Genomic DNA, 26,316 nt, shown 5'->3' on the forward strand with positions numbered 1-26,316 from the left:
GATGAGCCAAGACTTGAAGTGTGATAGACTGGCTCATGGGAAGAGAGCCTGCTGGCATATGAAACATGGTTGCATAGGGGTCCATAACAACGGTTGCATAAACAGGTACTGAGCTAGTTGCTGAGTCGAGGAACGCGACGGCAAGTGGCAGCATATTGATGAAAGACACGACAATTGGACCAGACAACAAAGAGTCACAACGGTATCCGGAGGCTGTGCATGAGGAAAATTTTGTGTTATATACACATATTCAACATGTCGGGTGACAAATCTACCCCGAGGTGCTATCCGTACATCAAATTCAGGTTCGTAGCTTCATGGCAGATTGCTGCTCATCGCGGCACCAGCTTGAGCCTGGCGCGCAGGCTCTCGGGCAGCTCATCCTCCTTGACGAGTCCCATCTGCAACACGTCGCCCCAGAAGAAGAGGGCGCGGTCTTGCGCGTAGCTCAGGTAGTCGAACTCGTCCGCGGCAATGGCTTCCTCGGCCGCGAGCGCCGCCTCTGCCGACACGGGGTCATTGTTGGCGTCGAGTCCAGGGACATCGGCCTGGACGATACCCCACGCGATCCAGAACGCGCTGTTAGCGGGTCGCCAGAGTCGCGTCTCTTCCATGAGCTCCTTGACCTTCTTCTCCGTCTGCTCCTCGCATTCGCGCTCGGCTGCACTCCAACCTCCCGGGGGTGCGCGAGCATCGAGCATGAAGTCGATGATGGAGCTCGACGACGTCGTGGGGACGAGAGGCGGCGTGCTCACAGGGCCCGTCGCTGCCGGGGCCGAGCTCGTGCTATCGGCTGGGCGAATGCGCGGAGTCAAGCTGGCGTTGGGGAACTGTGGGCGATGGTCCACGTAGGCTTTGATGAAGCGCTTCTGCTCCTCCACAGTCGGGTACATGACGTGGTTGCACGCGTGAGACGTGGCGGCATCGTGGTAGTTGTACGTCCACTCGGTAAAGTGGTTGGCAAACTCGAGGCCAGGGGTATTGGCACCTGCGTATTCAAAGTCAATGACGATGAGTTGCTTGTGCTTGTTGGCGGCCTGCAGCAGGGGTGATTTCTCATCATCAGGGCGAATGCGAAGAATGTTTCCGTATTGGGTCTGCCGCGACTCCGGTTAGCAAAGGGTCTCAAAGCTGTGTATCTGAAACTCACATCGTTGTGTGCAAAAACTAGGCGATCCTTGATGGTCTTCTCATCCTTGTACGCCGCCTTCAAGTGCGCCCTGTACTTGAGCACGGTATCCCTGAAGAACGGCCACGGCACACCGCAGACATAGCCATTGGCCTTCCAGGCGTGCACGACAGAGTCCATACGTTCGGAGCCGGTTTGATTCTCAAACTGCTGGTCAAGGAAGGTGATGATCTTGGTGACGTTGTCCTGCCACTGGTCCCAGCTCTTCAGCGTTGTGGAGCCAATCTCGCGCTCAGTAGGAAGCAAGTCGATGCCTTCATGCAACTCTCGCATTCGCTTGGCAATCTGTCGCGAAGTCTCTGCGTCGCGCAGATCCATACGCTGGAGCGTTATGGCGTTGAAGAACTGCTCGAAGCGGCCGTTTTTGAAGGTGCCAAGCAGACGAGGGCCGATCTTCTTACGAGCCAGCCGCTGCAAAACCTTGAGCTCATTCTCGCGGTCGATGAGATGCTCTACCTGGGGTCCGTACACTCGGAGAAGAACCTTGGGCGGGCCCTTCTTGCCGTCGAGTTCCGGCATGTCGGACGGCGGGGTGACAACGTACACGGCGTTGGTCAATGCGCCGCTCAGGCGCTCGACCGTGATGGTGTCACCGCCGCCCAGCGGCACTCGCCTCCAGCCCTTGAGCCTCAGGGTGTGAGCGATGCGAATGATTTCGTTTTTGAAGCTCAGCCAGCACTCGCGCTCCTTGTCCGCCTTGTCGGCCAGGTCGTCGGTGCTGGCAGCCCCGCCTGTGTAACTCAGCGTCTTGGAGTTGTCGAGCCAGACGTCGCAGTCGGGCACGATTGCGTCACCATCGACATAGTCGGTGTCAGAAGATGCAGCCCGCTGCAGAGAAGCCCGAGACGTTGCTCGGCGCCTGGGGCGGGACACTTTGGGGGTGTATTTGGGCATGGAGCTCAGGCCGAGACGCAGCATCGAATCCTCCAAGATGTTCTCCAGCTTCTCCAGCGAGACGTCGCTGGACTGCGAGTCGATTGAGTCCGCCCGCTGGCGTGCCGGCAAGGGTTGAGACGCAGATGCCCGCTCAGCAGTCGGCGGCGACTTGGACTTGTGCCGGCGAGGCTTCAGTTTGCGGCTGGCCGCCTTGGTCTTCTCACGCTCCAGCCATTCTCCGACTTGGGCCAGCAACTTTTCGCTGTAATACTGGCTGTTGGCATGATGCTGGTGGTGCTGCTGGTGGGCGGGATGGGCTGCTTCGTCTGCAGCATGCACCGCTGGAGAGCCGTCGTTGAGGGAGGATCGCGAGGACGTGCACGGGGCAGCCTTGCCACTCAATCTGCGCGTCGGGCCTGCGCGAAATTGCTTAAGACACGCCGGCTCGTCATCAAGCTGCGGTTCCGCGACGGGCTCGGCAATCTGGACGGCTGCAATGCGGATGTGAGCTTTCGTTGCAAGATGACCTTGAGGAGGGGAGAGGTTGAGGGACGAGGGCAGGCATTCGACACAAAGTGGCAATGTACGTCAAGTCGCCAGAGCACAGCAGGGCAAGACCAAGTACGACTGGGCCAGATGCCGAGAGGCCAGAGGTCCGGCTGTTGGCCAGGGTAGGTGTTGCGCCTGGCTGATGCTCACACGACGCACACTCACTCACTCGTGGACACGCGACACTCTGTCACCCATGTCACACACGCGCAAGTCTTTACGCAGCACATTGGCATGAACTCGGCTCTTACCTTTGAGAGTACAGCTTCCAGGCGGCGTCCTAGTGGCGTCGTCGTCGCCTTTGAGGGCCGAGCGGAGAGGCGAGGGGCCCGTGGTCGTCGCCGAGGCCGCGGGCGCGGGCGCGGGGGAACCAGCGCCGGGGTCAGACATGGCCGTTTGAGCTGCGACTGGCGATGAAGAGTGGGCTGTCGCCAACGATGGCGTCAAGGAACTCAAGGATGCGCGGTCGGAGGCCAGGCAGGGAGCATTAATAAGAGGAGGCGGGCAAGTCGCTGCGGTCGAGACAGACAGGCAGGACAGTCGGGCTGGAAGGTCTCAGGAGGCGCACAAAGTAGCACGGGACGGGCACAGTCGGCCAAGGCGAACGAAGAGCTTTGAGGGTCGGTTAGCAGTGGGTTCGAAGGATCCGCATCAATTTTGTGGGCATGGCGGGCATGGCGGGCATGGCAGCGAGCTCCCCCACAGGTGGGATGGAGGGATGGGAAGGGACGGGAACGTACATCGGTGGTGGTGGTGGTTTTGCACGTACGTACCTAGGTAGCACAAAAGGGAAAGATCCGCTGGGTCCTCCCTCGTATACGGGAGCACGAAGGCGGACCGTGGTTGCGCGATGCGGGACGAGCGTTTGCCAAGGACGGCGTTCGCCTCTGCTTTATCGCTTGTTGCTGCAGCGGTTGGGGAAGAGGAGAGATTGTGCCGGTAGTTGCACGAGAACAAACACATGGACGCAACTCGACTGGGAAGGGGCGACAAAAGAGGCTGGCATGTGACCCGTGACCCGTCAGAGCGGACGGGACCAGACTGGGCAGGGCTGGGCTGGGCTGGGCTGGGCTAGGGGGAGGAGGATCTTCCTGCCTGGTGACGAACCTCCCCCTAAAGCGCAGCCACTAAGATGGACTGGCAGCGCCTCGTTAGGGGGCGCCACCCAACGTTTTCGGGGGCCGCTTCCAGGGCTGCGTCACCTCGCAGTCCAGTGAGAGCTGGCCACTGACCATGCATCCATCAATCGACTCTCGTCCGCCAAAAGATCCCTGTAGCACTCGCTCCGTTCTAGCCTTCTAGCTCTCCCGTGTGCGCGAGCCCAACTCGTGGTCTCTGTGCCCGTTCGGATGGAACAGCCTGGACCGGACCCCGTCCACCTCTTGATTGATTGCCCCAACGGCCCCGTCGAACGAGGTGCCCTGTCCTGCCCTGTCGTGTCGCGTGCGAACCCCTTAGGCCCCGGCGTACGGCAGAGGCGTCCCGGTTGGCCAGGCGGATATGTTATCAGGTGTGTGCGTGCCTGTGGTGCGAAGCAACACCTTAACCAGCAACACATCCGAAGGGCCAAGAGGGGTGAGGTGTGTGTGCGTGCTGCCCTGCTGGCTGCAGGTTGGACCCTGACGGCGGCGCGCGGCCCAACAGCGCTTGACGCCTCCTCGCCTGACTGACTGCCCTGCCAGGGGTCATTGCTGCGGCGTCTTGGCGGTTCCGAGGCCTCGACGTCGTGTGCACGGGACATTCGCCCACTACGTATCAGGTACCGTATCTATTATGTGAGTCGTGACGCTCTGCGGGCTGACGGTATAGGCAGGCCATGCCAGGTCACGCAAGAGCAACAAAGTGCCTGCGCGCGCGCAGTGCAATCCTCCGACTCGCCTGGCCGCTAAAATTAATGCGGCGGCGGCGGCGATCCATCCGAGGGTTGCACCGCAGCAAGATGCTCGGCTGGCTGGTGCCGTCGGTGTGCGTGTGCGTCTGGTCTGTCGTCGTTCGGTGAGCGCATCCGGAAATTGGACGCGTGCGCTAGTTATCCGCCATCCACCCACCGCCCCTCGTCCTCCTCTCTGCCCTTGCACAAGACGCGGCAGACGACACACGTTACATCCTCGTCGCTATTACATGTACAAATACTTTATTATCTGCAAGCACAGTACAGTGTAGCATCGCCTTGTACGACGTACGAAGTATTGCAGGCTGTCTAGAAGCACAAACATCCATCCATCTAAAATCTACATTGCCATGATGTGATGCCTCGCTCGCACAACGCAACGCAGCGCAACACAACACGCAACACACGGCTCGCTCACTCATGCGCCGCCGCCGCCCGTCAGCGTCTCCCTCGTCACGTCGACGTCCTCGTTGCGCAGCGCCCACACGATGCCGTCCACCACGTCGTCCACCACCACGTCGGGCCGGTGCGACGGCTCCGTCCCCGCGCGCCACACCCCCGTCTTGACCAGGATCGACTTCCACTCGGTCCCGTCCGCCGGCGCGAACCCGTTGGCCCCGCGGATGTCGCTCTCCGGGTTGTCCCCAATCATGTACACCCTCCGCAGCGGGTGCCGCGTGCCGTCGACGTTGCCCTCGTTGCTGCTGCTGCTGCCATCCTGCTGCTGCGGCGGCGGCGACTGCCAAGGCTGCAGCTGCGCTCCGTTCACCGAGCCCGCGTCGCCGTAGTCGTGCAGCAGCCGCTCGTGCGCGTACTCGTACGTGTACTCGGACGGCTTGCCCAGCGCGTGGAACTGCAGCTCCGCCGCGCCCTCCGTCACCGCCGACCACACGCCCCGCAGCGCCTCGACGAACGCCCCCGTGCCGAACCGGTTCACCGGGTAGTCCGTCTTCCAGAAGAGGTCCAGGTTCGAGATCCAGAGCTCCGGCTGCCCGTCCTGCTGCCACCCGTAGTTGGGCAGCGTCGCGTCGCCGTTCTTGCTCGACACCGTGCCCAGGTACCCCCGGTGAGAGACAAGCAGGTCGTGGATCACCTGGATGTCGAGCGACCAGTCTCGCGGGTCGTTCCACACCAGGATCTTGTCGATTCGCAGCGCGTCGGCCGGGACGTCGGCGCTGTAGGCATCCTCGATGCTCGACGCCGACTTGCCGTCGGGCAGCGGCCTGAACTGCGAGTGAAGACTCTCCTTGAGGTTGTCAAACGGATACAGCTTGTCGTTGGCGTGAATTAGATCGGCGGGAGTCACTGCCCGCTTGAAACCGTACCTTGCCAGCATGTCAGCCCTGGCCAAGCTTCCCAGATACGCGCACAGGATGTACTCACTCAATGGCAATCTGGCGCGCCGTCTCTGGATGCGACCCCGTAATCAGCACCGTCTGTTCCTTGACGCTGTCCGCCCACCCGCGCATTGGCGTGTGCGAAACGATGACGCGCCCACGGAGGGCATCCTCGTCGTCACTCATCCCCAACCGCCGGGCCAGCGATCGCACCTTGGCATCCTCGTGCGCGCCCCCGCCGTTGGTCAGGAACACATAGCGCATGCCGAGGGCGTGAATCGCTCGCAGCATCTCCCGCGCGCCGGGGATGCCGCGGTTGCCCTGGTACAGGACGCCATCGATGCTGTCAGACGGTTAGTCGCCCGACGGCTGCGTCTCAGTTAGGTTTGGAGAAGTGCACGTACTCAAAGGCAAAGGCAACGTCTGAAAAGGCCTTGTGTGAGACGTTGGACGCGGCTGATGCCCCCGCCTTGCCCGTCAGTTCTTCGGCAGGGACGGTCTTGGGAGGCTTGACGACCCTCTCGCCTAGCCTCGATGTATGCCCGAAAAGCCTTTTGCCCCGGGCATAAGTTGTGGTTGCACCCAGTGCTCGTCCGGTGGCCGGCAGCCACGCCCGTTGGGACCTCAGGGCCGCAGCGCCGGTCCCGGACGGCAGCCTTGAAAGGCACCTCATGCACGCGCCAGCGCTGGCCATTTTCTTCCGCTACTCGTGTTTTGAGTCCGAAACTTACGACATCAGAATGGCACGGCCAGCAGCGAGGCGTCGTGTTTGTCTAGTTGCGTGTTGTGTGTGATGTGTTTGAAGACGGGGGCCGGTCAATAAAGGGCCCGGGGTTGTTGTGTCGTTGCGTTGTAGTCACACCGGCTCATCGGAGGGGCCCGTAACCGCTAATGGCAGATAAGCGGGCCGGGGCATGTCCGTTGGAACCGGCCCCCTGCAATGCATAGGCAGTCACCACGATGCGAGTTTGAAGCACAACGAAAAGTCCTGCAATCGTCTTCATTACAATTGAATTGAGTTGTTGGCGCCGTCGTGGCCAAAGTAATACATGTGTCGGTGATACACTATTCTACATCCTCATGCCATCGTACATCGCCACCATCTCAGTTCTTTGGGCCTTTCCAGTCCTTCATGTGGTCGAGTATCAACTGCGCCGCCTGGTCAGGCGAGTGCTGCCGTCCCAGGGCCTCCACAAAGTCGCCATCCGGGTCCATGAGGTAAAAGTAGATGCTGTGGTCCACCAGGTAGTCCTGCCCAGGCTTGACGTTCTGCGGCGTGCTAAAGTAGACACGGTACTTCTTGCAGAGGTCCTTGATCTGGTCGTACGTGCCCGTCAGGCCGATGAACGCCGGGTGGAACTCGGCAAGGTATTCCTTGAGCGCCTTGGGGTCGTCGCGCGCCGGGTCGCACGTAACGAAGATGGGCAGCAGGGAGCCGGGGGCCTTGGCCTCGACCACGTCGAGCATCCGGGCCATCTTGTCGAGCTCTTCGGGGCAGATGTCGGGACAGCGCGTGAAGCCAAAGTAGACCTGGGACAAAGTCAGCACCCTGAGGAGACGCGCAAATGTGCGACGAGGCGTACCAAGGAGTATTTGCCCTTCATCATGTCGCTCGTAAACGGCTTGCCGTTCTGGTCGACCAGCGCAAACTCGCCGCCGACCTTGGGCCGTCCGACACCCTTGGCAGCATCGGCTATCCGCTTCCTCTGCATGCGCTCCTTTTCATGCTCGAAATACCACACCAGCAGTCCGCAGGTCGCGACGAAGAGGATGCCGGCCTTCCACGAGAAGGGCTGCAACAGACACAGTCAGTTCCCATTTTCCCCTTTTGATATTTGCAATCGCTGTCATGGCGCTCGTACCCCAGTACTATGCCGGCTCTTGGCCTGCTCCACCGTCTTGTACTTTGTCCGTCGCTGCGTAATCGGCTGTCTCGTCTGGATGGAAGCTCGAGGAAGCGTCGGCCGGAGCTGCTTAGGCTGCAGGGCGCTGCTAGAGAAGCACCGCTGGCATTGTCGAGAGGCCGCCCTGCCCAGGACACTTTGCAGCGCCTTCGATGCTGCGGCTGTATGCGACATGGTGATCCGTCCGGCAGCCGTGAATTCTTGCCGACGTCAAGCGGTCGAAGCGGTGGATTGATGACCTGACAATCTTGACCTGCCGGCGTCAGTCGCGCGATTGCCACCGAAAATTTGCCGACCAAGACAGGCGCGTTTGGGCGCTTAGTCACGCGCCTAGCCCGCTCAAGACCCGTGTTGCAGCGTCCAAGACGTCGCTGAACGCGACATCATCAGATATCAAGACGGCATAAAGGCTACAAACAAAGTCCACGGCTTGAAACTACTGTGCATCTCATTTGAATGGAGTTGGCCCTATGAGAGATCGAACTAGCCTTGAGGAAGATACCATCCGGGCTTGAGCGCCCCAAACGCTCACTTCGCTTGCCATGGAGCCTGTTCAGACGCCAGCGACAAACGGCATCAAAGATGAGCCGCGGTTCGTGCTCATGGACGAGGACCCGGTGAAGACGGAAAATGGCACCGACTCACCGCGCCTCACCGCCGGCGGCGACCCGGCATCGGCAACCTTCAAACCATCTCCCACCCCCCTCCCTTCCACAGAAACACCAGACCCAGCACCATCACAACCAGCGCCCGCCATGGCTCATCCCAAGAAGAAAGGCACCGCTTCCGCTGTTAAGAAAGCACCCAAGCGCCCCAGGAACGGCGAACCGGGGAAGAGGCCCAAGAAGCCCAAGCCCTCGTCGCAGGGCGCAAACGCCGCCTCGGGCGAGGACGATGACGACGAGTCCGACAACGGGCCGTACTGCCTCTGTCGCGGACCCGACGACCATCGATGGATGATTTGCTGCGAGCACTGTGAGGACTGGTTCCACGGGGAGTGCATCAACCTGAGCAAGGACGTTGGCGAGAGCCTCATCGAGCGGTTCGTCTGTCCCAACTGCACCAAGGGCAACCTGCGCACGATATACAAGAAGACGTGCGCGTTGGGGGCATGCCGTAAGCCGGCACGCCTGCTACAGGACCAGCCGAGCGTCTTCTGTTCCAACGAGCATGCGCAAGCGTGGTGGGAGCGCATGGTGGGACGGCTACCGAAAGGGCAGACCAAGATTCCCCTCAACGACCAGCTGTCGCAGGATGAGTTCATGGCTCTCCTGAATAGCACCCTGTCAGGTCTCGATGAGGAGGGGACGTGGAAGATGGCCAAGCCCCCGTTTTCGGGATCGCTGCCAAAACCATCTGCGGATGCCAAGCCCGGTGAGTTGCTCCCAGGTCTCGCGCTTCACTATGCAATGTTCTAACAAGTACCAGATGAAGCTTTGGCTTCAATATTGAGCGACGAAGAAAAAGAGTTTCTGGAGAATTCCTCCAAAGCGCGGTTCCAGCTCGGAGAGGAAACGCTTCTCTGCCACAAGATGCTCACTCTCGTTGAACTGGCGCAGGAGCGTCGACGCGCCGCCATCACGGCCGGCCGCTTCGGCGAAGACATTTGCGGCTACGACTCCCGACTGGACACCATCTCGGCGCGCGACGCTTTCGCCGCATACGTCAAGTCCCCCGAGGGCGAGGCCACGTTCAAGGAGTCCAAGCTGAGCGACCCGCTGGGCGAAGGCGACGAGGTGCGCGGCATGTGCGAGCGCAAGAGGTGCAAGGTGCACAGCGGCTGGCAAAAGATGCTGCCCCTCGGCATCAAGTACCAGATCCGCGAGATGGCGAGCCAGGCGGCCGAGGTGGGCGAGGAGGAGCAGAACGTAAGGGAGGCGGCGGGTGAGAGGTGGAAGCGCAAGCAGGCTGAGCAGAACTGGGTGGAGGTTCTGGAGTGATGATGGGTTTACGAAACGTAAGGATACCACAGTACGGGGGCCTATGGGGGAGCATTCGGGCAGCCGGCGTTGGGGAGCGAACACCCCCTCTAGTAATTTCCGTTGCATGCTTTTCGTGATCAGGAACAAGCAAGCGTCGATTGTCGCCGTGTGGAAGCTCGACACTGACCGTACAAGGCCTGCCTTAATTGATGTCACGGGGTGCTGCGGTGTAGCTCCTCGCGGCAGGCAGCTACTTAGAAGCAGTGGCTTTGGTGGTTGACAGCTGCTTGAATGCACGGAACTCATGAATTCGGAAATCGACACTTTGTAGCCGTCACCGACATTTGCAATACAACATAACGAGTTGATGTTCCTACAGCACCGTAGTTGTCAATCTGTCCTGGTGCATTCAGGGATAAGCACAACTTTTGTCGAGCCAGCGACGAAAGCATTTCACTCCTCCTTCAATCTCCACCATGATGAAAAAGAAAAAAACGAATGGACACGGGCCCCGCGTTTCCCTTCTGTCGTTGCTCGTGGTTGTTCGTACTGTATTGATGACCGCTGTGCCCTTCACGCTACAGCGAGTGGCTTTACGCCCCTATCCCGTGTCAGCCGAAAAATGCTGCAATACTAACGTGAGGTTGGTCCATGTAACAGACCTAAGGCGTAAGGAGGTTGCAGGTGACTTGGCAAGCTCTCTGTCCAGCAGGGGTGCCGAAGAAGAGGCCCGCCTGATAACACAGGGGTGTAAACCAAGGCATGCCAGTCGCCACAGCCGCCACGGTAGTGGCACCACAAAAGCTGAACCATCCGGCAGCGGTCCCGGCACAGGCAGCGGTGCAGGCAACGAATGAGAGCATGGTTGGAAGATCAAAGGCTGAAAAGGCTGGAGTGAAGTTGTAGTTGTCGAGAACAGAAATCGTAGAATGCAGTTTATGCCGAGTGCTTGGAGGTTTTCCATTTGCCATCATCGAACGGGAGGAAAGAGCCCTTAATATAGTCGCAGCGGCTCACGAGAACCGGGACAAACGGGCGCAAAGTCGCCCAGAGCAAGACGGTGACGAGGGCATACACGGACAGTCGAGCCGCGCAAGGTCAAGACAAGCCTCATCGCGATCGGAAATGACACGAAAGGCACGTCGCAATTGGCCGGCGCGAGCTATACTGACAGACATGCCGCCGAGCGTGTTCAGGGCACCACTTACACGGAGAACAAGTCGCATGGCCAATAGAAGCCGGATCGTGGCTTCCACGGCATGCCACGTAACGGCAGCCTTCTGGGATGTGCGCCGGGAGTGTGGCCTCCGTGGGGAACCCCTGCATGGCTACGCTGCCAGCAAGCCAGCCGCAACACCTCCCTATGTCGTTTTGAGGGACGGGGGGGCTCTCATGAGTGTATGCGCCGTGACGAAGAGGTTGCAAACAGACTCCGAGAGTCCGGGGATCCGCCAACAACTTCCGAAGGTTTCCTATTTCTACGCGTCATGAGTTGATCCAACAAGTTGGATCCCCTGCTCGAGGGTTCTTTCGCACGAGACGGGCCCGTGGTTCACGTGTAAATGCGTTTGCGGGGCAGTCGTAAGGAACCAACTTGGAAGAACTTTTTGCTTCAGCACTGAGCAGCTGCGACATAGGTGTACTTCGTACTTCGTACCTGATGGGAGGTCAAGGGACGGGAGCTCCAGTGGTGTGGCGGGACGGCGGGGTCCAAGACCCCAAAGGCGAGGGGGAGGGGCACGCAGCGCATCGCCGCCGCTTATCAAGCAGCATTTTTCGGCGTGACGTAGAAAAAAAAAAAGTTGCAAAGCAGCGACCGCTTCCGTCGCCTTCGATCACAGCGACCAGTTGCTCTGCGCGCGCGCCTTTTATTTACCTTGAAGCGCAAGTGCTGCTGCTCCGACATTCCCTTCCGGTCCCTTGCGCCGAGTTCAGCCAGCGTTTTCGCGGAACGGAAACGCGACTGGAAACGCTTCTCTCCCTCACGCACACATCACATCACCACCCCGCAGCAGCTGCTGCGCTCAGCACCAAAATGTCCTCGTCCAAGGATCGCGTCGACCGTCCCGAGGACGATGTCGACGAGAACGACATGCTCGATGCCGATGAGGCCGCCGAGGAGATTGTCAACGAGGGCGACGACGTGGCCATGGATTCCGACGACGACGAGGCCGTCGAGCTCGTCCTGCAAAACGACTCCATCGCCTACTTCGACCTGCCGCAAGATTCCCTCTTCGCCATCGCCCAACACCCCGTTCACCCGTCGCTCGTCGCCGTCGGCGGCTCCGCCGGGCAGGAAGATGACGCCCCCGGCGCGGGCTGGCTCTTCGACACGTCGGCCGCGCAGTCGCGCCCCGTCCTGCCGCCCAGCTTCGCCAGCGACCCGGCCGCCGCGGCCGAGGCGCCCAAGAGCACCCAGCTCGACAGCCTCTTCTCGCTCGACGGCCACACCGACTCCATAAACGCCCTGTGCTGGACCCTGCCCCGCGGCGAGGTCCTCGTCAGCGGGGGCCTCGACGGCCGCCTGCGCGCCTGGCGGGCCGACGTCCGGCCCCAGTCTGGCGTCTCCATGAAGCTCCTTGGCGAGACCCAGGAGGTCGAGGAGATCAACTGGCTCGCGCCCTGCCCCTCGGCCACGAACCCCAACACCGTCGCCCTCGGCGCCTCCGACGGCTCCGTCTGGGTCTACACCATCGACCCCTCCGACGAGTCGAACCCCCTCCAGATCGTGCAGTCGTACTTCCTGCACACGGGGCCCTGCACGGCCGGCGCGTGGACGCCCGACGGGCAGCTGCTCGTCACCATCTCCGAGGATAGCAGCCTGTACGTGTGGGACGTATGGGGCGTCGCCGCCGGCAAGGGCCTTGTAGGCGACAATGGCATGACGGCCGTGTCGCTGACGGGCGAGGACCAGCGATTCGAGGTCGAGGGCGGCCTCTACTCCATCGCCATCGACCCCAAGGGCGCGTTCGTCGCTGTCGGCGGCGCAGGTGGCGCCATCAAGATCGTCTCGCTGCCGCGCCTCACGCCGCAGGCGCAGGGCCAAGCGCGCAGCAGTGGCGGCGGCCGCGGCGGCGCCAATAAGGCCTCGGCCGACGCGACCGCTGGCGGGCAGATCCTCGCGTCGCTGCACACGCAGGGCGACAGCGTGGAGACGCTGGCCGTGTCGTCGTTGGCGCAGACGACGCCCCCGACGACGCTCATCGCGGCGGGCTCCGTCGACGGCAGCATCGTCGTCTACGACGCCACCCGCCGCTTCGCCGTGCGCCGCCACATCGTGGGCGCCCACGAGGAGCACTCGGTCGTCAAGGTCGAGTTTGTGCGCGGCTCGTGGCTGCTGACCAGCTGCGGCATGGACGGCGTCGTCCGCAGGTGGGACCTGAGAGCTGGTGGTACTGGCGGCAGCGGCGCGCCGACCGGGGGCCAGCCGGCGGGCGCGGCCGGTGCCGGTGGCGCACCTGCGACCGCGGATGCGGGGCTGCTCAAGGAGTGGAAGGGCCACAGGGGCGACGGCGAGGGAGGCGGCGTCCTGGGCTTCGTGCAGGGCGAGACGGGCGAGAGGCTCGTTACAGCGGGCGATGACGGCGTAGCTTTGGTATTTGAGGCCTGAAAGCGTGCAGGGGTATACTCTTGAAGAGATATATAGATGGTTGGATGCGCAACTACAATTGCCTCCCCACGACAAATGATGACTCGGGGCCTTCAAGGCCTTCCCACCCATTTAATTGGTATCATTGGCCGCTTTGCAAGGTGAAATCGTAGATGTAATGTGTCTCTAAATGCTTGATTTATCTCAAGATTTCTATTCGATTCTTGGCACATCCCCGCCCTGGAGATGGCCAGCACTCCACTCTCGTTCGATCGTCCATATTTCATTCAGCCCATGAGACGCCGTTGATGTTGAATTGGTTCCGCCTGGTATGTTAAATAGAGCTTCCAGAACCCGCATAACTCCGTTTAGTAGCAGCTTCGTAGCCACCTGAAAAGCACAAAAAAGGGTGTCCAAAGACGTCGAAACAGACACGCAGGCGAGGTGACTCGGATCAAGTGCATCCCTCGCCAAGAAGTCTATGGGCTCAGAGCAAAAAGTGTACTATACAATACACACGGAGACAATGCAAGGCTTTTATCCAAAATCATATGCTTGCAATGTCGGTAGCTTATTGCTCAGTCGTGTCCTCGACAGGGGGGCATGTGCAGAACAGGTTGGTGTCACCGTAGGCTGCGGACTGGTTAGTTACCGATACGAATGAATCATTGCGGTCGGCACTCACTGTCATCCACACGCGCCACCGTGGGCCAGAACTTCTTCTCGTACAGATAAGGCAGCGGGTAAGCAGCCTTCTGCCTCGAGTAGGGCCTGTCCCACTTGCCCTCGCCGTCGCCGACGATGAGGTCGGCCTGCGTGTGCGGCGAGTTGCGCAGCACGTTGCCCTCCTTGGGCTGCTTGCCCTCCTCGATCTCGCGGATCTCCTGGCGGATGCTGATCATGGCCTCGACGAACCGGTCGAGCTCATCCTTGCTCTCACTCTCGGTGGGCTCGATCATGAGCGTGTTGGGCACAGGCCAGCTCATAGTCGGCGAGTGGAAGCCGTAGTCCTGCAGACGCTTGGCGACGTCGACAACCTCGATGCCGGCGCTGGCCTTGAAGGGCCGGATGTCGACAATGAACTCGTGAGCGCAGCGGCCGTTGTCGTTGGTGTAGAGGATGGGGTAGTGGTCCTTGAGGCGAGCAAGGAGATAGTTGGCGTTCAAGAGAGCAGTCTTGGTAGCCTTGCGGAGACCCTCGTCACCTACAACAGTGTTAGCGAAATTATTGCGATGCAGGTACAAATCACACTCACCCATGGTGGCAATGTAGGACCAGCTGATGGGGACGATGCTAGCGCTGCCGAACGAGGCGCTGGCAACGGGGGTCTGGCTGTCCTTGTGCGGGAGGTAAGGCTCAAGGAAGCCCTTGACGCAGATCGGGCCGATACCCGGGCCGCCACCGCCGTGAGGGATGCAGAACGTCTTGTGCAGGTTCAGGTGGCAGACATCCGCGCCCAGCGCGCCAGGGGAAGTCAGTCCGATCTGTGCGTTCATGTTGGCACCGTCCATGTAGACGAGGCCGCCGTGCTCGTGAACGATCTCGCAGACCTTGCGGATGTTGGGCTCAAAGACACCGAACGTGCTGGGGTACGTGATCATGATGGCACCCAGCTCGGCCTGGTGCTTCTTGCACTTGGCCTCGAGATCGGCCAAGTCCAGGTTGCCGGTGACAGTATCGCACTTGATGGGCACAACGCGCATGCCGGTCATGCTGGCGGAGGCCGGGTTGGTGCCGTGGGCGGAGACGGGGATGAGGCAAATGTCACGCTTGGCGCCGGGCTGCTGCTCGTGGTACTTGCGGATGACACGAAGACCGGCAAACTCGCCCTGAGCACCAGAGTTGGGCTGGAGAGACGTAGCGTCCATGCCGGTCAGGGCAGAAAGCTGGTTAGAGGTGGCGCTGAAGAGCCTCTGGTAGCCCTTGACGGCGCTCGACGGTGCGTGCGGGTGGATGTTGGAGATATTCTCGGCGCCGATGAGCTCCATCTGAGTGGTGCCGTTGAGCTTCATGGTGCACGAGCCCAGGGGAATCATGGAGTGAACCAGCGACAGATCCTTGGACTGCAGGAGGTGCATGTAGCGGAGCATCTCAGTCTCGCTGTGGTGGGTGTTGAAGACCGGGTGCGTCAGGTAGGCCGACTCACGGCGGACGGCGGGCGGGATACCGTTGACGATGTCCTCCGAGGACTGCTGGAAGCCCTCGGTCCAGAACTTGTGAGCGACGTCGAGGTCACGGTCGGTGTGGTTCTTGCTGGCGACAGTCTGGAACGCCTTGACGATGCGGACATACGTGTCCTGGGTGAAGGTCGTGGGAACGGCGAGGACAACCTCGTCCCGGGTCCAGGTCTTGCCGCTGCTGATGCCTTGCTCGTAGAGCTCACGGCGCAGAGCCTGGCAGACGTTGGGCTCGGCGAAGCGCAGCGTGACGGTGTCGGAGAGGACGCGGCCCTCGGCGTCGAGAGTGCGCGTGGGAACCTCGAGGCCGTAGTGCTGAGCAGCGGCCTGGAGCATGCGAGCGAATCGGAGGTTGTTGACGGCCATCTCCTTGAGCTGGGCGGGGCCGTGGTAGATGGCGTACATGGCAGCCATGTTGGCGAGGAGAGCCTGCGCCGTGCACACGTTGCTCGTGGCCTTCTCTCGTCGAATGTGCTGCTCTCGGGTCTGCAGGGCCAGGCGAAGAGCGCGCCCGCCAGTGCGGTCCTTGGAGACACCAATCAGACGACCGGGGAGACGGCGCTTGCTGTTCTCCTTGACAGCCATGAAGGCGGCATGGGGACCGCCAAAGCCGAGAGGGACACCAAAGCGCTGCGAGTTTCCGAATGCGACATCAGCGCCAAACTCGCCCGGAGGCGTGAGAAGCGTCAGAGCAGACAGGTCAGTGGCGACGCTGAAGAGGGTGCCCTGCTTGTGGACAACATCGGCAAGGTCGCGGAAGTTCTGAACACCGCCGTTGGTGTCGGGGTACTGGGCGAGAACACCGACGAGGTCGTCGCCGAGGGCCTGGATCTTCTGGTGCGCATCCGGGGCGGAGAGATCCATGATCTCGAGGTGGATGCCAAAGCCCTCAGCGCGTCCCTGCATGACGCGGAAGGTGGTGTCATGGACAAGGTGGGAGACGACGTACGTCTTGCCCTCTCGCTTGGCCCGCGAGGTGGAAAGGTTGCTGAGAGACATGGTCATGGCCTCGGCGGCGGCAGTGCCCTCGTCGAGCAGACTGGCGTTGGCGACGGGCAGGCCAGTGAGGTCCGAGATCATGGTCTGGAAGTTGAGCAGCGACTGCAGGCGACCCTGGCTGATCTCAGCCTGGTAGGGAGTGTAGCTCGTGTACCAGGCCGGGTTCTCGAGGATGTTGCGCTTGATGACGGTGGGCACCTCGACGGGGTAGTAGCCGCCGCCGTTCATCCAGACCTTGATGTCGTTCTCCTTGTTCATGGCCTTGAAAGCCTTGGCGATGCCCGACTCGCTGTAAGTCTTGTGCTGGATCGTCTTCTGGGGCGGCAGCATGACGTCCTCGGGAATGACCTGGGCGATGAAGGAGTCGAGCGTCTCGGCGCCAGGGCCGAGCACCCTGAGCATCTCGGCGACATCCTCGTCGCGGGGGCCGATGTGGCGGGAAGTGAAGTCCATCCACGGCTGCTTGTGCTGCGACTTCTTCATTTCCAGGTAGACGGGGTCCTTGTGGAGGGCCTCGAGCTGTGCCCTGCGCGACTCGGCGCTGAGGGGCTCACCGAGGGCAGTGCTCTGGGAGAAGCAGCGCGCGCGAGCCGCGGCAGTGGTGAGAGCGCCACGGGCCATGCAACTGCCGGAGACCGAGGTCGGCCGCAGGGCAGCGCCCCGGGCGAGGACCAGCCTGGAAGCCATTGCAGCTGGGCGGGTGCAATTGGCTCCGTGTGAGGTTCTTTGGGGTACGAAGAACCGGGTCGAAGGAGCGGAAGGGTGGAGGAGGAGGAGAGGAAGGAGGAAGAGCGGCAACGGGAAACTTTTATCGCTGGGGGTCGCAGAGGTGAGAGCCGGTCGTCGCCACCACCCGGGGGTTTATTAGCTTGTGGGAGGAGCCACTGGCGCGGGTGCTGGTGCGGGTGCGTGGGCGTGGGCGTGGGCGGCAGAGTGAGCGTCACCGATTCCAGCCGGCCGGGATCCGACACACGGTGGTGATAAGATGCAGACGCGCACAGAGCAACCGCCGGTTTGTCTCTGCGATATTGCTTCCGTCGCCCAGTTCCGAGTCCAAAAAGAAAAATACAAAGGAGGCGTAAAAAAAGGACAATCGAGAGGGGGAGCCGCGAGGCGAGGCACGAACGAGGACCGCGATCTATTAAGACTGAGGACGGACCGCTGGCCGGCGCCTGCCACGGAGGAGCTGTCACAGCACCCCTCAGGTCACTTTTTTTCTGGACGCGGCAGCGGCTACAGCAGGGATTTTCCACAGATGCGCTACTCGCACCATCTCAGTGGCCCGATAAGGCATGGCAGGGCCCCCGTCCCGCCAATCCCCGCCACAGCGCGCTCCGGGGGCCCGCACTCCAGGCGATGGCACTGGAAACAGCCCACTGCGGTCCCGTCCTCTGGGCAGCGCCGCGCCGCAACAAGCGCTGTACCACAGTGCCGCAGTACGTACCGTCCCCCCCCCCCCCCCCCCCCCCCCCCGGTGGGCGTTTCCGTGACACACTCGACACCACCCTCCGCCGCCGCGCCTGGCGGTGGAGCGAATGGTCGACGACATCGGCCACGCTCGGGCCGACGCTGGGCGAAGGCAGCTGCCTCTTACGGCGGCTAGCGGCTCCCGAGTTTTCGTGTCCGCCGGGCGTCACCACCCGTGACCGCGCCCGCCGCCAGCGCTGCCCGTCTCCTCCTGGCCGAAGTCGCCCTTCTTTTACGTAACCTCCCAGTACTCCCAACCACCCGCCATCACCACCACACTCCAAGAACACCACAAATCGCCATCCCGTTTGTCACGATGTTTGGAGGATGTACGTCTAACGCGCCGTGTCACAATACCTGTTGGGTAATAGCCCAAGGGCAACGTTTGCTGACGTGCTCTCCGTGTAGTCGCGCCCCCGCAGCAGTCCCCGGAGGAGATCCGCGCCATGGAGGCCGAGGCGACCTTTACCGTCCAGCAGGTCGTCGCCACGGCCTTTATGCTGTATCTCTGTACGTTTGATCATCTCCAAGGAGTTTGAGAAGGGATCTTTGCTGACCAGACGCGCCGCGACAGCTCCCTTTGCCATTGACATGGCCAGCCGAATCCTTTGAGTGGTCCCTGACCGGGATGAAAAAATCTTCCGCCGCGAGAACGAGCCTACAATACGCCATCATGCGCCGCAAAAATTTGTCACGATAGAATTTTGAGCTTCCTCACTCCAGGGAAGGTAATTTTGAGACGGCGACCGACCTCTCTCTGTACGATTTGAGGAGCTACGGATAGGGCAGGGTCACGGACAACCTGGCCCGTTGTATCATATCACGGACAGCTAGAGCCAAGCATCTGAACAAATGGGCATCCAAGAGAATTTGCCGAAGTCATGAGCATCCATGGCATGCAAGCAACGAGCATATCGTGAGCCACAGCGTAGAAGCTGCCGTGCCTCAATGTCCAGTGTCTACAAGTGTCTCGACGCGTCGACAGGCGTCAAATGACCAGAATTTGGCTACTATCCCATTTCGCCGGTGCAAAAGCAAAAGCATCTAGGAAGCCCGCAAAGTTGGGCCTGTACATATCTTCCCGCTCGCCCATCCGAAGCATTGGTATTATCTAGCTTTCGTGGTGGCGCCACGGCTCTTCTCCCACTCATCAAAGTCCAGCCCCAGCGCCTCCAGTTCCTTTTTGAGGTGCTGAAGCTGCTTCTCATAGTCCTCCAGTACCTGCGCGTCTTATTAGTCTTTTGCAACATCATGGTGATTCGAAAGTAGAAGCTTACCCGCTTGGCCTTGGCCACCATATCCGGGTCGAGCTCTTCGCTGCCGTTAACCGCCGGCTTGTCAAGCTCCTTGTTGAGACGGTCAGAGTACGCCCGCAGCACAATCAGCCTGCTCCACAGCTCCTCCTCTCTTGCGCCCAGGGCCGGGTCTTGCACCTCCCTGCACAGGTTCTGTAGTCGGTTCTTGAGGTCATCCTCGTCGCCGCTCAGCGCGTATCCCCTATTCCGCAGAATCTGAACCCGTGCGGCCAACGCCAGGCACCGCTCACTTATGGCAGTCTGTCGTCGCCGTGCCGCAAGTGCCCTGACCTCTGTCTCTAGCTCGTGGCGCTGGAGAATGGCATCGAGGCTGCTATTGATCTGGTGCAGCCGCGTGTTGAATTCGGAGATGGCCCGCTTCTGTGTCTTGAGGCGGTCTGCTACGCCGGTGTATCCAGAGCAGAGCACCGGCATGAAGCCTGGCGCCGGCTTGTTCTGCAGCGCCTCTTCCCATTCGCGAGGGTCCTCGTGCGGTTGGGGCTTGTAAAAGGGGATGTGCGCCTCGTCAACCTTGTTGTAGAAGTAATGCTTGAAGACGCAGCTGGGGTTTGACGGGTCCCATTTCTCCGTGACAAGCTTGATCTGGTCCAGGATGGGCTTCTGGTCTAGTGCATCAGTTAGCACCTGGTTCAAGATGCGGCGCGTCGCCAGGGATACATACGAGGCGTCTCCTTGCCCGGCTGCCATAGCGAGCTCGAGAGTTGAGCTGCAGACTGTGCGAGGGCAGGCATTTGCTGAACCTGCTGCGGCTGTTGCATCATCGAGCTGCCTAGACCGCCGCCCTGCTGCGCACCGCCCAAGGTTTGGCCAAAGGTATTGCTTGTCGGCTGTGTCGGTTGCGACTGTTGAGCTGGCTGAGACTGTGCGAAAAGGCCTCCGGAGCCGAAGCCCTTGGACTGGCCGAAGAGCGACATTGTCGGTGGCTGAACAGCGAAGCTTTAGCTCTGCTCCGGGCGATGCTTTCTCCCTGCGCGGAGGCAAGCAGGCGTTGCGCGACGCCGGACGGTGATTGGACGCGACGCTCTATGCTTCACGCATGCATGCAATGGGCGACATGCAGTTCGCGGCTTTCGTCGTTGGATATAGCTGCAGCACGTGCGTCGCGGAGGGTCGTCGTGGTTTGTTGTTCGCGGTCCCAAAATTGAAGCTGAGGCGCCGTGCACAAAGTCGACAGAGTGGATCTCGCCGCCTCGTCCACCAGGCCAGCCTCGCTGTGGCGGGCTGGCCAATCACGACGCACCAATTCCAACCTCGACCTCAAATTCCGGCTCCCGCGATCGCGGTCTTCATTCACCTCACCCGGCACTCACAGCAAGGTCAGCCCCAACACGAGCAAAATGGCGACCCGACGCTCCAAGTATGTTTCTCTCTGGCTGCTGCGCTTGCGCTGCGTCGCCGATTGGCCGCGACCCGCGCGCCGCCGTCATGCTCAGCCGCTAACCAACGAGCCAGCTTTCACCAGCAGGTTCTCATCGACACGACGCCGCTCCCGGACGATGTCCCGGCCGTCAAGGAGATTGGCGCCAGCTCGGCGCCGCTGCTGTCGGCGTCCTTCTTCATCGGCGCCCGGTGCCGCGAGTACAACGACGACTACATGCAGTGCAAGACGGAGAACCCCGGCCGCGGCGAGTTCGAGTGCATGAAGGAGGGGCGACGGGTCACCCGCTGCGCCCAGAGCGTGTACGTGCCCATATCCGCCTAGAGTGCTCGAGGACGCTTTAAGGCCCTGCCGACGGTGGCAGAAGGGTGTTTGCGGACGAAGTCGACCGATTACTGACAATCAGAGCAGGATCAAGGACATCAACACCCACTGCCTCGCCGAGTTCCGCAAGCACTGGGAGTGCCTGGACGACCGGAACCATCAGCTCTGGCAGTGCCGCCCCGCCGAGTGGAAGCTGAACAAGTGTGTCTTTGACAACCTGGTGCGTCTCGCGTGCGAGCCCGGCTCGCTGCATGTATAACGAGAACCGCGGCTGACAATGACGGCAGAAACTCGAGAAGAAGATCCCCGATCAGCCGACCAACGTCACCCCTGTCGAGCTGCGACCGAAGCAAATCTTTGCCGATGTGCGCATCAGCCCTGGCGACGGCAAGCCATTCGTTCCCAACCAGCAGACCGAGGCGAAGCAATAGAGTGCTGCTATGAGCCGGAAGGGGGGTTGTGACGAACAGAAACTGTACATTTTATTAAACTGAGAACGTCGCTGATCTTCCTTTTTGATCCTGCCATGTGATGTCATCCGTGTCTTGATTTCTCGAAACAGCATACATGGGACTCCGTCTCGGGATATTGCAAGGCAATCTCGCCTGCTGCCGTCGGTTTCGAGTGTTACGATTAACACTCGCAGCATTGCTGATGAGGTACGTGGGACATCATAGTGATACGACTCTACATTTATGCGGAGCCACCTGTCACGGCGCGACCTTAGCTCGTGCGTGAGTTTGCACAAGGCACATGTAGTCTCATCGCACAGCGGTAAGGTGTCACTCGCTGCAGCTCCTGCGGCACTTGTCCGCTTTCCTGTACCCCGCGGCATATAGACCCGTGTTTTCTCTTTAGTTGAACATCAATTCTTCTTCACAACCATCGACTCGTGCATACAACCACGCGCTACAGTGCATGGTTCTGGGAAGAGCATGGCGTGCTTCGTATGACGGTGTCATGGGCATGTTGGTCCACTCACAGCAAATTCCCTCCCCCAGCTTATCAGCAGCGCAGCGGTATTAACAGACGAGACAGTTCTGGGGGACAAATACGCGACGGCTTAGGTATCGCGGCTCCGTTTCCTTCCCAGGTAGGACCAGCTGATGTGACAAATCGGTGATTCCAAGTCTATAATGTCAGGCAGTGCCGTGTAAACCAGTGCCGCGACTTGAAACCAGACGAACGAGAGCCACGAGACCAAAGCTTCGCACCGAGTAGTGGCAGCAATGGCATCTCGTACTAATAAACCATAACACAAGCCCAAGGTCTCTTCACCGCAATTCAGTTGGCTGGTGTCGGCTCGTCGACATCCACCCGAATCGGCTTACCCTATACCAAATCTTGGAGCTTGTGTAAAAATCACCGAGACCCTATCCTCCACCGTGATTGGAACTGCGTTTGTGGATTCGCTCGAAATGACCTCGGGGGGAAGGTTTTCAGATAAATGAGCGCCGCGCATGGTGTTTGTCGAGATCCTTGCGATCTCGAAACTCAAACGAGGATTGACTCGGCCGACGGCAGGGTCACGAGGGAGGCAAGCCTGCGCCAACAATCTACAGCAAACAATGACATGATTTTACTCGGAACCCCATAGCCAAGCAACATCTGGGGTTTATGGATCGGGGCCGTTGTAAAGTTCCTCTGTGGTGGCTTCGGCATATGTATGCGCCGGGCAAGTCACGTATCAAAGAAGGGTCTTGCATTCTACTGTGGGTAGTGTGCAAGGAGAGGAGCAAGCTACAGGCCCGCAGACATGGGGACATTTCCAGGCTGTTGCCGATGTACCGCCGACTCTCAAGAGGATCGTGGCTTGTCGGAGAGGCGAACCCCGTGCCCTACGGAAGCAATCGAAGGCGTGTGTTCCTGGATATATGCCGCCGCATCTGCACACTATGCTGCGCTACCACGTCGCAGAACAGCGCTGTGAGGTCCGAAGTATCAGGTGCATTGTCAGACCTCACTTCAGAGACCTAACGAAGTCCCCTTGCGTGCACGACATCGGAGCTGGCGGGTGGATGCACGCCCGAGACAGTTGACGTCAACACGGTGCAGCAAACGACGACCCAAAAGCAAAGGGATGGTCGGCGGCACAGCGGGCCGCCCAGGGCGTGTGCGTGAGCGGCCGCAAGGCACGACCCGCCGTTGAACAGAATGCATCGATGATGAGCTGCACGGAAGCTGGCCGCGCTGTTGGGTCGCAGCCGCCAGTTTCACCTTGACAAGGTTGGTTTCGTCCACTTGCAAGTTGCGTCCAATCCGTCGAATACAGACCCCGCCGGGAGAGACGACGAAGCATCGCATGAGATGGACCACGGTTGCCTCGACTCTTGTGCAACTCAACTTGCCGTCGTAGCAAACATAGGGGAAGGCCCGAGAATTGAAGTGGTTGATGAGGTCCAACGCCAGGGGGTGTGTGGGGTGTGTGGTGGGCGGCGGGAGCTTCCACACCATGGCTCAGATTGGCGAAGGTCCAATTTTACAGAAGCGCGCTTGCGACATGACGAAGGGGGTCCGGCACGCCGCTTGAGCCGAATGGTGGCCCGACGACGAGGTCGTCTTCGAATCCGTCATCAAACCCGAAATGAAGGTCAAGGGCTCAAGCTTGGGCAGTGGGAGTTGAGGTCGCCGGGACGGGTACGAGTATGGGAGAGCATCGTGCAAGCTGGCGCGCCCCTTGCTTGGCCCATGCCAGATATGCGTTTACCCACGAAAACGGGTGATTGGCCGAGTCGCGAGGAACGTTCAATGCTTCGTACGAGTATAGGCGGCGAGGGGAAACAAAGGAGTCGGAAGGTTCTGCCGTGCAACAATGGTCGCACGCCGACGATCCGGGGAGAGGCTCCCTTGATTCCATCCGGCCAGTGGCTGGATGAAAACGAACGCGTCAGGCAGTCCTGCATACCATACCTCGCAGGACACCTCAGGGTCCGGCAGCGCTGCCGGGACAATGCATTATGGGAGAAGCGTGCGTTCCAATGGAGGCATGTCCGTCTTCCCGCGGCCGACTGCCAAGGTTCGACGAGGCCAATAGTTACACATGGGCGCGGCGTGCTCGCGGCCAGGGCCAAGGGTCTGCTGCTTTCGACTTTGTTAAACGGGACCCCTTGTCAGCCACCATGTTTTGGGAGAAAGCGGCGGCGACTTCTTTCTCGACAGCGAGGCGAGACACGCGCCGACAAAAAGCAACGATTGTAGCGGATCTGAAGCGAAATGTCTCGGCAGGGTCGCCAGCAAAGCTGGGGATGACATCAACAAGGGGGCACAGGGCTGTCATTGTGGCCGGGTGCGCCTGGCCGGGCTGGAACGCCACGCTCACGCACGCGGTCGAGTGGGAGGGCGATGGTGGGGGCGAGTGATCGTTCAGGCGACGGCCGCTTTGGGAAATATCAACTGATTCGCACGCAGTACCGCGGTCGACCATGTTAGAGCCAGACGATATGCCGGTCGATACAGGCGCTGCCATGCCGATAATGATGTGGATTGTTGCTGGAGCGAGGAGTTCGGGATGATACTGTCGTAATGGCCGGGTCGGAAGCCAGCGCCCGCCGGCAGGGTAACCTGGAACGCGGTTGAAGTCGAGGAAGGAAGGGCCAGAGATGAAGGGCAGCACGCGGGTCAGCCGCTGAGATGAGGGCGGTTTCAGGGACGAGCAGCCCCGCAGCGCCACCGTAGCTTGTTTGGCGGGCCCATACAGTGGCCCCACCTGGTTGGCCAGCGGGGCGACCATGCCAGTACTGCGCGTCTACCCGGACGCGGACAGACCAGAGGGCATTGTTTGCGAAGCCAAGATGTCCCCTCGGCGTTCTGCGCAAGTCCTGCACAGTACTCGTACCCCAAATGCGCAAGGTGGGCGGCAAGTGCTGGGCAACAAATGGAAGGTGCCTGCCCCTCGTACCCAAACTTCCGCCACACACTCCTGTATTTCATCCTCCTCTCTCTGGCAATTGATGGACCGTTGCGGGCCCAACAAGACGGATTCGGGCATCTCGTTCAATCCCCGGGGCAAAAACCTCGCAAGCATCCCGGAGCCGATCTCAGAGCCTGGCAATGCCTCTTCCCTGCCGTCGACGTTCTAGATCTCCCGTGGGTCGCAATCGTCCCATCGCACCACTGTTCTGTGACGGCGGGGCGGCAGTGGGAATGTCCTCATATGCCCGCTCCTTTGCCTCCCGTGGCGGATGCCGGCGTCGTAGGTAAGAGGCGAGCCCCACCGCTCGTTGCGAGTATACAAGCATTGCATTCTCGCCTCAACCGCATCGAGGTCGGCGCCGACGCTGTACTCGTACAGTCTGTCGTGCGACTGTATGGGTGCGACGGTGCACAAGGGGAACCGCCTGACGACCGCCACGGCAACTTGGCACCCCGTCGCGGCGAGCCTCGGGCTGGGCAACAATTTGTGCCGCCAAGCCATTGGAATTTGGCATTGTGATGTCTGCCCGTACGAACATTATACGCAACTACGCATACATGCCGCCCTTGCACGTGCAGATGCCTCGGGTGCCAAGCGTTCTGCTCTGCTTTGTACGATATTCGATCCCAGCGTCTTCGACTGCTGCACGACTGCCATGTGGCAGTTGTGGGTTCCAGCTGTCGGCGCCAGTGGACCGGGCGGGACGGAAGGCCCCCAAGCACAGTATCAAAATTCAAGCCGGTGCTTCTTTGATCGAGCAGGCCTCCGTTTGAGCCTCGTGGGGGCCTCTTCATCCCGTCACTTGGTTGGGCGCGTCAATGGGAACAGGCTCATCTATTCACTGTTGCCGATAGAGTGCGCGCAATGATGAGACGGATTGCGGGCCTCGCTAGGCGACGCACGACTCGCCGACTCGCTGGCGACGGCGCTGTGGTTCGTGCCCCGGTTAGGTGCCTAGTGCCGCGACGTGGTTAATGAATTCCAGGCTTGGGGCGAATGGGTGGTTCGTGGCTCGCTAGACCCACGCCCCTGGGCAGGTCCTTCTGGCAGGCCATTTCCCCCAGACCCAACCCACAGCGAGGCCAGTCGCCTTGGACCACGGCTGGCGGCTGCCGTAGCGCTGTGCCCCCCATGTCCCCAGTGCATTTGGCCACCCACGGACGCCGTGCCCCTGGCGCTAACGCAGACAACGGCGGGGATCTTCAGGCCCTGGCCTGGGAGCTCGGAGGCGGACCAGGGGCCATGTGTGGATCGATGGATGCCCGGGCGGGCTTCCAGGCTGGAGCTGCGATGCCCGGAGCCGTGCCCGGGCTCTCTCGCCTGCTTGCCTGCTCCTCTGAGCTCTTTCTTGCTCGCTCTCTCCCCTCGTCCACCTCTCCCTCCTTCATCATTCCTCTCGTTTTTGCCCACGCCCCTCCTTTACGTATCCCAGGCGGATACTCCTGTCCCTTCCTTTGCACGCCGAATTTCCAGCACGGCCGCGTC

At 60.7% G+C, this 26,316-nt stretch overlaps 9 protein-coding genes across 9 annotated transcripts; 4 read left to right on the forward strand and 5 right to left on the reverse strand.

Annotated features, from left to right (window-relative positions):
* Positions 1–332: 332 nt before the first annotated feature.
* On the reverse strand, positions 333–3,004 carry PLICBS_003383 (uncharacterized protein; the record flags this gene model as incomplete). The annotated part of the gene is made up of 3 exons (XM_018323128.2): positions 333–1,097; positions 1,151–2,556; positions 2,866–3,004. The coding sequence occupies 3 exons, from the start codon at positions 3,002–3,004 to the stop codon at positions 333–335; spliced, it is 2,310 nt and encodes a 769-aa protein (XP_018178358.2).
* A 1,919-nt stretch (positions 3,005–4,923) lies between these two features.
* On the reverse strand, positions 4,924–6,515 carry PLICBS_003384 (uncharacterized protein; the record flags this gene model as incomplete). The annotated part of the gene is made up of 3 exons (XM_018323129.2): positions 4,924–5,830; positions 5,889–6,185; positions 6,247–6,515. 3 exons carry the CDS (start codon positions 6,513–6,515, stop codon positions 4,924–4,926), a joined length of 1,473 nt encoding a protein of 490 aa, XP_018178359.2.
* Positions 6,516–6,946: 431 nt separating this feature from the next.
* PLICBS_003385 (Cu-binding protein) lies at positions 6,947–7,920 on the reverse strand (the record flags this gene model as incomplete). The annotated part of the gene is made up of 3 exons (XM_018323130.2): positions 6,947–7,372; positions 7,426–7,635; positions 7,705–7,920. The coding sequence occupies 3 exons, from the start codon at positions 7,918–7,920 to the stop codon at positions 6,947–6,949; spliced, it is 852 nt and encodes a 283-aa protein (XP_018178360.1).
* Positions 7,921–8,288: 368 nt separating this feature from the next.
* Positions 8,289–9,686, forward strand: PLICBS_003386 (uncharacterized protein; the record flags this gene model as incomplete). Its single annotated transcript, XM_018323131.2, has 2 exons — positions 8,289–9,120; positions 9,175–9,686. 2 exons carry the CDS (start codon positions 8,289–8,291, stop codon positions 9,684–9,686), a joined length of 1,344 nt encoding a protein of 447 aa, XP_018178361.2.
* A 2,017-nt stretch (positions 9,687–11,703) lies between these two features.
* Positions 11,704–13,278, forward strand: PLICBS_003387 (uncharacterized protein; the record flags this gene model as incomplete). The annotated part of the gene is made up of 1 exon (XM_018323132.2): positions 11,704–13,278. The coding sequence occupies one exon, from the start codon at positions 11,704–11,706 to the stop codon at positions 13,276–13,278; it is 1,575 nt and encodes a 524-aa protein (XP_018178362.1).
* A 550-nt stretch (positions 13,279–13,828) lies between these two features.
* On the reverse strand, positions 13,829–17,120 carry PLICBS_003388 (glycine decarboxylase subunit P; the record flags this gene model as incomplete). Its single annotated transcript, XM_018323133.2, has 3 exons — positions 13,829–13,890; positions 13,943–14,461; positions 14,513–17,120. 3 exons carry the CDS (start codon positions 17,118–17,120, stop codon positions 13,829–13,831), a joined length of 3,189 nt encoding a protein of 1,062 aa, XP_018178363.1.
* A 1,096-nt stretch (positions 17,121–18,216) lies between these two features.
* PLICBS_003389 (uncharacterized protein) lies at positions 18,217–18,512 on the forward strand (the record flags this gene model as incomplete). Its single annotated transcript, XM_018323134.1, has 3 exons — positions 18,217–18,229; positions 18,309–18,410; positions 18,475–18,512. The coding sequence occupies 3 exons, from the start codon at positions 18,217–18,219 to the stop codon at positions 18,510–18,512; spliced, it is 153 nt and encodes a 50-aa protein (XP_018178364.1).
* Positions 18,513–19,007: 495 nt separating this feature from the next.
* On the reverse strand, positions 19,008–20,130 carry PLICBS_003390 (uncharacterized protein; the record flags this gene model as incomplete). Its single annotated transcript, XM_018323135.2, has 3 exons — positions 19,008–19,121; positions 19,178–19,821; positions 19,878–20,130. The coding sequence occupies 3 exons, from the start codon at positions 20,128–20,130 to the stop codon at positions 19,008–19,010; spliced, it is 1,011 nt and encodes a 336-aa protein (XP_018178365.1).
* A 423-nt stretch (positions 20,131–20,553) lies between these two features.
* Positions 20,554–21,349, forward strand: PLICBS_003391 (uncharacterized protein; the record flags this gene model as incomplete). Its single annotated transcript, XM_018323136.2, has 4 exons — positions 20,554–20,573; positions 20,669–20,896; positions 21,006–21,138; positions 21,206–21,349. The coding sequence occupies 4 exons, from the start codon at positions 20,554–20,556 to the stop codon at positions 21,347–21,349; spliced, it is 525 nt and encodes a 174-aa protein (XP_018178366.2).
* Positions 21,350–26,316: the final 4,967 nt, after the last annotated feature.

The sequence above is a fragment of the Purpureocillium lilacinum genome (assembly GCF_023168085.1).
Source record: "Purpureocillium lilacinum CBS 284.36 DNA, scaffold_2, whole genome shotgun sequence".
Classification (NCBI taxonomy): Eukaryota; Fungi; Ascomycota; class Sordariomycetes; order Hypocreales; family Ophiocordycipitaceae; genus Purpureocillium; species Purpureocillium lilacinum.